A 13,469-nucleotide genomic window follows, 5' to 3' on the forward strand; every position below is an offset into this window, starting at 1 on the left:
ACATAAATTAATCTTCTCATCTAACGCTCTGCCAGAAGGCAAATAATTATATTTCCCAAAATGTGGAACTATTACTTTAAAAAGTTGTAGTTGCTGTCACTGGCATATAAACACATATTCTTGTTTATTTAGTTTCTTGTTTGCCTGTTTTTGTGGTAAAATAAAATGCTTCATCACTTCTTTTCTCCCCCCAAAACACATACAGACACTCATTAGGCTATAAAACCTTGTTGTGGGTGTTATTCCATATGGTTTTCCTAGAGGGAGCTCTTTCCATGCTCTCACCAGGAAATACTTTCCTCCTCTCCGTTTTATTCTCCACCTTGCCTCTTTTTTCACAGAGCTCCCCTCATATTTGGGGGGAAAGGAATCTGGAATCGTTTCCCTCTCCCCTGCTCAGATGCTTGCAAGAAGTTCCTTTCTTCGAGAAACACACTACACACACACACACATGCACACACTACACGCACACATGCAGTAACACACAGATGGATACAAATGCACACAAAGATACACACATATACACACAGAATGGTCTCTTTGGCTCCCCAGGTACTTTGTGGCTTCAATGCCTCTAGGCAGAACACGTACTGTAGACCCAGTCTCACACACACACACACACACACACACATACACACACACTCACACACACTCACAGACACAGATATTTTTGAATGCTGATCAAAATGTTCTCATATTCACTGACAGCTCTGCGCTATCAGAGTCCAAACCCAGTTGCCCTCCTTTGATTTAATCCCTCTTCTTTTGCTTCCAGTCTTTCTGTGTATGTTTTGTGCATCTCCATGGTACAAGCAAACATGTTTCCACCAAATGTTGTGGGTTCAGTCGTTACTGAGGGCTGAGAGAAGGGAGAAGGAAGAAGGGAGTGAGGGAAGATTATGAAGGAGGTCTAGGGTCTGGGATGTGGGCAGCGTTTGAAGAAGAGGAATGTATCAGACAGAGGGTAAACATTGCCGGTAGCTGGAAAAACACACACAGACACATTATCACACAGCTCCTGAGGGGAACGGAAGCTCTGGGAATCTAAAACAACCTGTTCCCATTGCGTAGCTCCTAATCAACCGGTAAGTGTCAGTTTACTGTTTGTTTCTCATCTGCTTCCATTTCCTTTCTCTGCAACGTAGGCAAAACTGGAAATGCTCAAATCTACAATGTGCGTCTGTCTGTGTAACTACAGTTGGTTCGATGAGGCATGATTGCATAACACAGCTAATGTCTTGGCAACCTTTTGAGCATGTGCTGTACTGTAAAACTGCACTGTGGGTGAGAAGGGTAAAATGCAACATCGCAAACATGCTGATCAAGTCAAACTTCCTGATGATGCAAACTTTTCTTTCTAACTGCTGTGTTGTAACCAACAGTAACTGACAACTGTGTATCTCTGTGTGTACCTTTGTGCATACCAGCCTTGTGGGTGTTACCTTAACCATCTACAGCTGTGCATGCAAGGAAAAAATTAAATGTATTCTTCTGTCTCTCACTTAGAAGTTTGAATAGAAAGAATGTGCATGCTGTACAAAAGCAACCATCTCAACTTGTGCTGTGTCTCATTTCACGCCACATGGTATACAACATTAGAAGTTTAGGGTCTTTCCTTTAATTTTGTAATAATTTATTGATTCATGTCTTAAAATGAGACTGCTATACTGTTTAGTGACCTTTTTTGACCCGATGCTGAAACTATTTTCATCTTGGTATCAGGTTGACAGGAAGTTTTTATTTTAACATTCAAAAGTCCAGTGCTTAAACCAGATCTTAAAGGGTTTTTAGTATTGCACTTCCATAAAGTTGTAAAACCTGCGAGAAACAGATTAAACAAGATTAAAAGTCTATAGTGGTGCTGGCAGCTCTGCAAGTCTCTTAAGCACAGCAGTGCTTTGAGCTAAATGCTAACATGCATGCTAACAGCATGCTAATTTGCTCATAATGACAATGTGAACATGCTTTTTGTTTATCAGGTATAATGTTCCATCTTAGTTTAGCATGTTAACATGCTAACAGTTGCTGTTAAACATTAAACAGAAAGTGAAGCAAAGCCTGATGGGAATGTTATTAGTTTTGCAGGTATTTGGTCAGAAACCAAGGAGGACATGAATGTCTGTACCAGATTTCATGGGAATCCATCCAATGGTTCTTGAGAAATTTTACTCAAAACTACAAATGTGAACTTAGGACTAGTGTACAATATTTAGGCGGTCTATTGGCATAAATGGAATATAATATTCATAATTATTTTTTATTAGTCTATAATCACCTGAAAAAAAGTATCATTATGTTTTTGTTATCTTAGAATGAGCCTTTCATATCTATCCTATCCTGCCCCAGCTGAAACACCTGGATAATTAAATTTTTAGTAATTTTGTAAGACTTGACAAAGCTGTTCAGGAGACATGCAACTTTTTTTACAAGCTGGGTGACTTTGACATGTAAAATCAGTGGAGTTCCCATTTGATATAATTGTCTTCATGTTTAATTTGTAGGGTTACATATCTGACCAACTGTCTCCATGGCTGTCCTGTGCTGTGCCATGTTGGTGCTGCTGTGTGTTTTTGACACAGCCACTGTTGTGGCCGACATGGACTATGGTGGAGTTCCTCTGTGGATCAACCGCTTGCTTGGTGAGCCCAGCGTGATGAGCCTGCAGGGCCGGATGGACCCATCTTGGTACAGAGCCAACAACCCTCAGGCCTGTCCTCAACAGTGTGACTGCCCCATCCACTGGCCCACAGCACTGTACTGTGACCACAGAGGTCTGGCAGACAAGCCTGACTACCTGCCGGTCACAACTCAATACCTGTTTCTGCAGGTAAGAACAATACTGACACGGGCACTGAACATGTGTTATATTAACAATGGTCTGCTACTAACCCACTGCGGTTTTTCATTTCCTGTTCTCACACAGTAACTGACCTCCACTGCACTTCACTGTATATTGTTTGTTTTATTTGGAAAGTGTAAAAAGACAAAATCCATCAGGCATTGTGTTCAATTGTTTCCAGGGCAACAACATCTCGTCCATGTCTCCCTCTGTTCTGGCCAACATCACAGGGCTCCGCTGGCTCATCCTGGACCACAACCAGCTACAGAGTGACAAGCTGGACCAGGCCACCCTGAAAAACCAGACCCAGCTGTGCTACTTTTTCGCCAACCACAACCTCCTGAGTTCAGTGCCCAGTGGTCTGCCAGCTGGACTCAGACAACTGCGGTTGGCCTACAACCAAATCAGCAGCATCAGCCCTGGAGCTCTGCAGAACTTACATAACCTGACACTGCTGCTGCTACAGGGAAACAGATTGCAAACCATTACCGCCGGAGACTTCAGAGGTAGTGTAATGTGTCATTTCCTTGACTTCATACTTAGAGAATTTATTTTGAACACTTGGTACGGAAAGTAAAAAAGAGAGTACAAAACAACTTAGTGCTACTGCTATGTATCTGTTCACAAATACAAAACACAGAGACAAACATTAAAAACAAACAGATTTTTATTATCTGAAATAGCACAGGTACTTTCACAAATTTGTGCCTTTCCTCTAAGCCACAAGGTGGTTTGGGTCAGGGGGTTTAATTCAGCAGCAATAAGACTTCAAATATTAGTGCAAATTTGCCTTTAAAAAGTTCTTCTTTAAAGCCATTTTAAAGTGTTTAATTATTCTTAAATCAGCTTAATTTTCAATTTTAGAGCTGTTACATTTTTGGAAGCATCAAAATAAATCAAATTGAATTAAGTAAAATAAATATTAATGAATATACATGATAAAATAATGGGCACGAGGTGATATTTTATGATGCATTATATTTTTATTGAAAGGGATGGGATGAAATTATATTAACTGATAGACTGGATTTCCAACCTCATATCGTGCCATGATACCTACTGAGTATATCTGAACCTTTTACTGAGTGTGTTGAGATAACGGATAAAATATCACTGCCATGTGAGAAAAGGTTAATTAGTTTTTTGTTGACATTGATTAAATCTACATCTCACACCCTGAGGTTTGCCCCTGAGACTTCTCTGAACAATCTGACTACATTAATTAACACAGAATATTTCTGGCATTTAACGTTGAAAATGAATCACACCAATTTGTCAATATTAATTTTTGTATTTGTGTGTGTCCTCTCCTCATCTAACAGGTCTGCTCAGTCTAAGCCTTTTGGACCTCAGTGGGAATTTGTTCTCATCTGTTCCTGGGCATTTACCCCCCACTGTACAACAGCTCTATCTGTCCAATAACTCCCTCTCTGTGCTGGAGGAAGACAGTTTTGTGGGATTCCTCAATCTTAAGTATCTTCGTTTAAGTCACTGTGGTCTGCAGAGCCACAGTGTCCACCCACAGGTCTTCAACATCTCCAGCTTGGTGGAACTCGACCTTTCCTATAACAAATTTACAACCATTCCCACAGTCCCCACCACCCTGCAGTACCTCTACCTGGAGGCCAATGAAATACAAGGTGAGGTGTAAACACACAAAGAAAATGTTTACAAAATGCAGTCAGCTTTCACACTGTGAATGTAGAGGTGTCACTGACTTCACGTCTCTGAAATTTCCTGCACATGTGAACACATTCATACATTTAACAACAATACACTCTCTTCCTGTGCCAGTATTAGTGAGTTATGTGACCGACTACCTGGGGAGGTCTGACACCTGAACCGTGCTGTGAGGGAGAAGAATAAATGTGGAAAATGTGACAGGAACTGTATAGAAACGAACATAGCCAGCCCTTGTCACTGCATACGAATACGGGAGGGGCTAGGGTTAGGCAGCCAAAAGACTAGGCAAGTTTGAGATAGAAGAATAGAGAGAGTGAAGGGAGGGGAGGGGCTCAGAGGGAGACGTTGAAAGACAAGAAAAGTAAAGAGAGTGGAGGAAAGTGAAGGGGAGGGAATATTGGGTGGCTGAATGAAGAGAAAGTAGGTTAGCAAAGAGGAGAGGAGATTGGTATGAAAACATCTGTAATGGTTTTAGAGGTAAGAGCTCCAGATGAGCCAGAAGCACATGCTGTTCCCCTCTTCATAGACTCCTCTTTCCTCTGTCTGCTCCCCATCTCTTACCTTTTTTGACGAATAGTAATCATATCACAATGCAGCAGACTCGAAGCCAGAAGCCACATACCAGATTTGACGATATTTAGCAACATTACAAAACTCACATGACCATTATGAATATTATGACCTGGTATGCAGTTTTGGCTCACAGTCGCTGGCAAAGTCAAAGTGTGTTCTTGTTTTTCAATCTATGATGCAGCAGACAGCGGGGCTGTGTACCAACCAGACAGACAGAAGGCAAAACACTTCCACAATAACACACACCTCATCGTCTAGCTAGCAGCCTGACAGCTACCACGAGTCCTGTCTGCCAAAGCCTACAGTCAGGGCTGAGAGAAGCTCTACAACTAAAATGAAGTGAGAAAGCACAAGACGGTGTTGTGGTTTCCTCTGCCTCCGTTTTCACCACAGCACCTGCAAGACATCTAATGGGAAATGCAGAATCTGTGAGAAGAAGAGGGACATTTGCAGACTGCATAGACCCTCTTAGATACAAGACAAATCCCATAATGTAACTGAAGCGCTTCAACTTAATAAGTTACATATGATGAACACATGGTACATGATGTGAAATCAAAACTCTCTGGACTAGTTTAGTCTCTACAGTACTTGGACAAGACAATAATACACAGATGGCTGTAACTCTTGTGATTAATGGCTGTTTAATAATGAAAAAATGGTCTGTATATGTTTTCTGTCGGTTTGCTCCAGAGTTCAACGTGACTAGTTTCTGCAGAGAGGTGGGACCTTTGTCCTATTCCAGAATGAAGATCCTACGACTTGATGGAAACAAGATGTCCTACCACCATCTGCCCCCTGACTGGGTCTTCTGTCTGAGAGTTCTTCAAAATATTTACATCTGACTCTACCTTGTGAATATGCAATGGAGAGGGATTACTGTATGTCACTGGCCAATCTCATCTAGTGGTACAGAGAATAAACATGACCCAATTAAGATTTTTGTTTGTTTGTCTTGTTTTTTTTGTTTGCCAACTCATTTTTCATGAACTCAAACAACTCTGCTTTAAAGCTATAAACCAGAGAAGAAGACTCTAATTCGTTATGTCGTCAATATGTCCAACTAGAAAAATACACAGCCAGGCACTGAATGGAAAACTGACCTTCAAAGGATGCCAAAGCTTGAACTTGTACACTAAACCAGTGTTATTTTATTATAATGCCAAAAGTTCTGATCAAAACATTTCTCATACCACCAGTACATTCCCATGGGCTTCCATCTTTTCCAAGTTCTGCCTCAGCAGGGTTGTACATCTGTGTATTATTACAGGATAGGAACTGTGACAAACCCTCTCATTTCTGACCGAACAGAATAATGTGCCCTGGTTAAACTGAGCTGTCTTAGTCCAAAGGGAAACATGTATGAATGGCAAAATTCAATGGCTTTCCCCTGAGATGAGTCTGACTCAGTCAGCTGGACAATGTTTAACAGTAACACCAGTCCACAGAGAGCCAGGGGAAATATGGACATGTTTTGACTTAACCACTGAAAACCTTCAAACCTCTGTCGCTAAACCCCTAACACTTGATTTCCATGATTGCAAAGGTGAAATTTGGTTTGTTATGTTTTTTAATTTTATTTTTTTTTCATTTACCGCAAAACATCTTGCTAATGTCTGTAATGCAAACAATCTCTAAACAACAGTGATTAACATTACACTTTTGTTATGTGTCAAATTTCACAATATTATCACACTTTATTTATAACCAAAAATAAGAATATCTGACACATGTTACCAGCCTCAATTACAGGGAGATTATATAATCTGCCATATACAGTAAATCTAACATACTTATATTTTTATCTATTTTTTCAATAGATAATACTAACAACTTCCCACACAATTTTGGGGAGATTTGGAATAGATCATATTAGATTCAAACTTATTATAACAAAATGCAGTTTAGTGTTTAACCAGATGCAACAGTAGCAACAGGCCTAAACAAGATTAAGGCACAGTGACACTTTAACATCAGCATGCTAACATGCTCATAATGACAATTCTAACTAGTCACCATCTTATATCAGCATGTTAGCATGCTAACATTAGCTAATTAGCACTAAACACAAAGTACAGCTTAAGCTAACGGTATTGTCATTACTTTTGCAATAACTAAGAATTTCATAAACCAAAGTATTGCACAAATATCAGTTTTGACCTGATGATTGAAAGCTAAGGAATCACCAAAGTTATTAGTACAATTCATCTTGAAGGGAATATGAACACACTATGTAAAAAGGCAATCCAGCCAATAGTTGAGACATTTCGCTCAAAACCAAAGGTCAATCTCTTGGTGGTGCAAGAGGAAAAGTCAGGATTTGTCATCTGGGGACCATAAATATCTGTGTTTCATAATCCATCAAATAGATATTGAGATATTTCAGTCTGAATCAAAGTGGTGGAAAGACTGACAGACCAACGCCCTATTGAGTTATGCTGCTAGCTAAAAATGAATGAATATACAAAATGGAAAATAAACCAATGGGTAATAAGAAGGGATGTAACAACATCTACGTACAGAACACTGAATCCAGAAATGTTATGTACAGTATGAACAACAAGTGGGTGTTTTATATGTGCAGTGTAAAAGGAAGCCATTATATACAGTTGAATGTGGTCAGAGTTAAATATAGATAATAAAAAGCAAACAGTGTAGGCAAAGGAACCTTTAACAGCAGCAGTGTTAGTGGAGACTGCTCTGTTCGATTTCCATTTGTGTACAACATGTCTGCACTCCCTTTTTCAAGCTTGCGTTGTGTCATGTCATCTCACAGTTTATTCAGTTAGAGTAAGCATCCATGTGACTGACGAGAATGGGGTGGGGAACATGCAGACACACAACTGTCTCATAACGATGAAAAAAGCCTCTGTAAGATGTATTTATACCTGCTGGAGAAACCTCAGGTGAATCAGTCTGCTTTTATCTCTGAATCATAAAATAACCACCAATGCTGACCGCAAATACTAATAACGATACATCTACATTTCTTCTGAATGCCACAAACCAATGAGGAAGTAGTTATAGTCATTGTGGTCCTGTTTACTCAAATGGTAAAGACTATACTCATTATTACCTGAGGTTGCTTTTCTCATAATGACAATATGTCCGAATAATAATGATACCATTTTCCCGTCATTGCAAGATAAAGATCATATAACTCTGAGACAGTTTCCTCATTATTAGATAGATATGTAAGTAGAGGAAATGGGTGGTAATGTTTTTCCTCAGCGATTGCAAAATGAGCCCAGATAGTATCTTTTTTATGGTTTTCAATGTAGAACAAAGTGTAAAGAACTATATCATATCTGACTTGGAAACCAGAAATATGATCGTTTTACATCACTTTCTGGATAATAGAAAATAAATCTGTACCTTATAGAACATCCTTTTTAATGAACTGATCATTTTGTTTACATATCAAACTGGGGTTAGATTAAATCACTAAATGTAATATATTTATGAATCTGTTTAAAGGTGTAAAACAATGCACTTCCAACTGTAAAACAGGTAGGTAAAGACATGGTACACAATACTTGATACAGATATTCAGCTACTTACCAATAACTACTCAAAGTACGTATTGTTTGTGTGTCTGTGTTCCATTTAGCATTACTAAAGCACTGCCATATTTTCCAGGTGACACCATGTCTTATAAATGCACTGTGTGTGTAACGGTCTGATCAGGCTGTCTGGACTAACTTTTACCGGAGGCAGGAGTCACTAACACAGAGTTCCTTTGACGGATGAATATTAACCATAAAAGTCTGTGTGAGCACTTGTTCCAGTGATGACCAGCCTCTGAGTATGTATGAAGTCATGATGGAAGAAGACAAACCGAAAGGAAAAAAGGTCATTGGCTCCATGTTGCTGCAGCAAGGCCTGTAAACACAAAACAAGCAGACCATCTGCTACATCAGTAGCTTGACATTTTGGAAAATACCTTAGATAGTTTTATGCCAGGAGTTATATGAGAAGATCAATATTACCATATTTTCATATTCATCTGTTAAATATGAAGTGGTTAGCTTAGCTTCGCACAAAGACTGGGAACAGGGGGAAACAGCTAGCCTGGAACTGTCCTGCTGTCAAATAGACCAGCACATAACTGCCTATAAAACCACAATTTTTACACTTTGATTTTTGCACATATTAAACAAATGTCAATATAATGTGTTAATTATGAAGATTTAGAGGTGATTTTATTTTAACATTGGACAGGGCAAGGATAGTTGATTCCAGTCTCTATGCTAAAGTAGGCTAATAGTCTCCTGGCTCCAGCTTCACATTTAAGGGACAAATGTGGGACAAAGGTGGCATCAATTTTCTCATCTAACTCTCTGCAAGAAAGTAAATAAGCATATGTCCCAAAACCATTTCTTAAATCATGATCTTCAAAGAGAGATTTTTTTGGGTTGATGCTCATCTTCAGCTGCCCTACTTGTCTTGTTATTGTCACCTGCACACCTTCGTTCTTAAATGTGGCATTGACCCAACTTTTCACAACAAATTAGCCATTTTCTCTGTATTTTTATCTGTTTTACTGCACTCTGTAAATCAGCTGTTGCACACTTTAACCAGACCTCTACTGCATTCCTCATTTTCAGAGTCATAAAGCACAATGAAGCACTGTTCACTGATCAAATATGAAGTACAACTTTATTAGCAATAACAACATCTGTATTTTAAAGGGAAACGCATTTGAAATGTGGAACACACTCTTTTTTAGTGGACACACACCAGTGTCTCCCAATCAATTGAGAAGACACAGATGTAGGTTTTCAGGAATTGCCAGCTGGCAGGGGTTTACGCTGCGGGAGGGGGTACTGTGAAACCAGACGGCACATATGAACACCTGAGAGGCTCCCCGGCACATCACAGTGGTATAAACCTTTGACTTAAAGGGCTTTATTGTATAAATGCCAAGATACTGAGGTGGTTATTGCTCTCAATAACAGATAGCTAATGTCATTTTTTCCATCACTATGTCTATTTGCTCAGCTATGAGGATGTAAATGAAGAGGAACAAATGCTAAATGAACATGGAAAAATAAAAAATAGTGTTTAAATGGGTAGACTCAAGCTCCAAGTGGCATGGTCTGTTAAAAGAGTCCTGCTTTTCTGTTTTCAAACTCTGAGCCATGATGATGATGAAAAAACACAGGAACTCATGTTAATTTAGAAATGATTCTGTATAAAGAGTCAGAGTCACAGGGATTATCTTTGTAGCTATTTAAAAACAGAATAATCCCTCAGACTGGTGGAGTCATTAAAGCTCAGGCCGTTCCTCCCTTCTGAACCGAACTCTTCCTTGGAAACCACCAGTCAAAACAATCTTCTATGAAGCTCCCTGTGGTGTCATAACAGCAACACAGAGAGCTATGGAGCTCAGGACCCTCACATATAACATCCCTCTGTCCACAGACACAGACACAAACACTCTCTACTCAGGTTAGGTAAGAACTGGTCCAAACACCAAAAACTCTTTTGTATAGATCTCTGAAAATGAATTTGAACCGCTAAAAAAATGAAGACGTGGGCAGGTTAATTTCAGGAGCAATTAGCAGCTAAAGAGCCAGAAATTTCTTTCAGGAGTTAGTGGAGATAAAAAAACAGACTCCAAATGAAAGTCGACATTGCTCTGTGTCTGCTGGAAGTGTAAATAGGCAACTGTTTGCTAACACGTTTGCCATATGAGGTGAAAATATGTCAAAACAGTTTGTTGCGCTGCCCCTACGTGTCCAAGAAAATCTATAAAAACAGGTTTAAGTGAATGGCACTGAATTGTGTTAGAATTACTTGATTATTTTAATGTTGCAGCTGTAAGGATTAGGTCTGGTATTAGTTATGGGGTCACATGAACAAAATGTACATAAGTTGACATGTTCATTTTTTTACTTTACTTATTTTATTTTTTTACTTTACTTTACTTCACTTTAATGCTAGCTTTATACTCCAGAGAAGGTGGGTGTTAACAAAGGTAAGTATGTAAGTAAGGTAATTGCCCCAGCAGGTGGTTTTCCTGACTTTTAACATGTCTTCGCAACAGAGAAATATTATTGGAGCTTGTATACTGTGCCTTCATGACAATTAATTAGCCATCTACTTGCCGAATGTTTGCAGTCCTGTCTCAGTCATTTGAGAATATTGGCACTATGGATAGATATTGAGATTTTAGGTTACTAACCTGAAAGCATCAGCTGTTTTGTGTGTTTTCTGTTGCTATACTGAGGTCATGTCTGACCTCAGGTCTGGCTGGCAGGTCAAGTGTTCCAGTAGTTACAGGACACTGAATTACTGGTAGTGTGGATTAGTTTTGAGGGGTCAAATGCAAGATGTGTCAGTGCCCTAACTGTCCCATAAAATCAGTTTTTTTCTTTAAATCTATGTTCAACAAATAAGCATTCAAACAAAACTATTGCACAGACTGATGGTCCATCTGACTGTAACAACGGGTTAACTATAGAGAGGTTCAGACCTCCCATCTGTCTGGAGAATCTGTTTGTTGCTGAGTGGAGAAATCATCTTTAAATCCATCTCAGACTTGTATGGTAGTTTTGGTTTGGCAAGATGACTGAGGAAGCTGTTAGTTTCATTTACAGGCTGGTTTACAAGCAAAACTGAGACCTCCAGCCCTCTCATTAGACACACACACACAGATGCTGACTCTCCTCTCTTATATTCCATTAAAGTCTGAAGGGAGTTTCTCCTATTTTAAGGAGTCATCAAGATGCAGTGCAGTAAAAACTCTTCATTGCAAAAGAGGTTTCTTGACTTATGTTAAAGTTTGAACACAATTTTAGAAATAGTGAAGGCCACAAGCTTACAGCAATGTCTTGGAATGTCCATGTGAATTCTGCATGCACTAGGATCCAACAGCAACTCTACTTTTTGCGCAGAGTCAGGGTGTTTGGGGTTGGACAGAGAGTAGTAATGTTATTTGATCATGCTGTGATAGAGAGTATATTATGTTACGAAATCTCAGCTTGGTTTGGTAACATATCAGTTAAGTTAAAATCACAAGTGATGGGGGTGAGGGAGCATCTCTCCCTGAAAAAGCTCTTTGAGAAGACTATAGTTAAACAGGATAGGGAAATTATTGCTGACCCCTCCCACGTCCTGTATTCAGAATACAAAGTGGAAACAGGAAATGATGCCTGAATAGGTATAAAAACTCTTTCATCCCTCTATCCCTCTATCAGTGAATCTCCTAAACTCAGAACATAATGAGGGTGTGGAATAAGGGGATGTGTTGCATGTATTTGAATGCACTTTATGTCTGTTACTGCACTATAATTGTATGTGTTTTTATGTGGCAGCCTTTATGTTCAAGACAAATTTCCCCAGGGACAAATAAAATAATCTTGGATCTTGAATGAGCCTCAGAAATACACAGGGGAACACATAATCTTCACAAAAGCATCTGTTTTTGAGACTTGTAGCTTTAGCCAAGAAAATGAGAAGTAAATTCCTGGTACAAATGCCAAATGTAGCCTTTACTCTTTACATCTAGTTTTCTACAAAACAAGTGTGATATCTGATAACATGATATAAGGATTTAGCTTGTTTTAACCCCCCTTAAAATTCTGAGAGTATCCAGATTTTGTCATAATGCTGTAAAGAACTGTTTATTACAGTTTTCCTGAGGTTTTCCCACAGTCACTGCACCACTCGTGCACCACTGGACCATGTGTTAAGGCAGCTGATAATGCAAAATAACTCAGGGTGAGTAATTGTGGTTTTCCTATTCATTCTATCCACATGACACTTTCATTAGCTTGCTGACTAAACATTAATGGAAGTGGGGGGATGGCATAGATGTCTGCGTCAGAGCAGTTTAAGATGAGAGACGTGGAGTTTAGGGTCCAGACTGAATGTTGTATATGTGAACGACGTGCGTTGCGTGTGAGAGGAGGGTTTGACAATATGGAATCCGTATCAGACGTTCCATATTTAACTGAATCGCGGTGCAGAGCCTCATATGTGAAACACATGCAGGATACCCAACACAGTATGGACACATGCATACACTCACACACACACACTGCTGTACTACACCACTACCACACAACATACGATGACAAGCATTTGGGTATCATTTGTATCGAAGCGTATGCTACTTTTTTATCTAAACAAATCCTTCTGTGCAAACATCTGTCTGTCCTTTTTCCAAGTTAATATGCATTGAAAAACTAAAGCTATATAAAACTATTCTATAAAAAAGATTTGGTACTTCTTCTGAAGTTCAAAGATAACCTGAGTTCAGGTAAAGGTAAAGGTATTTTTATTTAATTCATTCCAACCACAGAAGTGATGCAGACAAATGAGGTATTAATATGTAATTTAACCAAAACAAGCTGTTGCTCCCAAGTAT

The 13,469-nt window shown here is 39.2% G+C and overlaps 1 protein-coding gene across 1 annotated transcript; it reads left to right on the forward strand.

Moving 5' to 3' along the window:
* Nucleotides 1–334: 334 nt before the first annotated feature.
* Nucleotides 335–6,032, forward strand: zgc:113307 (uncharacterized protein LOC553753 homolog). Its single transcript, XM_044349428.1, has 5 exons — nt 335–1,085; nt 2,502–2,827; nt 3,021–3,345; nt 4,162–4,479; nt 5,789–6,032. Exons 2-5 carry the CDS (start codon nt 2,528–2,530, stop codon nt 5,938–5,940), a joined length of 1,095 nt encoding a protein of 364 aa, XP_044205363.1. The 5' UTR covers nt 335–1,085; nt 2,502–2,527; the 3' UTR covers nt 5,941–6,032.
* Nucleotides 6,033–13,469: the final 7,437 nt, after the last annotated feature.

The sequence above is a fragment of the Thunnus albacares genome, chromosome 4 (genome assembly GCF_914725855.1).
Source record: "Thunnus albacares chromosome 4, fThuAlb1.1, whole genome shotgun sequence".
NCBI lineage: Eukaryota > Metazoa > Chordata > Actinopteri > Scombriformes > Scombridae > Thunnus > Thunnus albacares.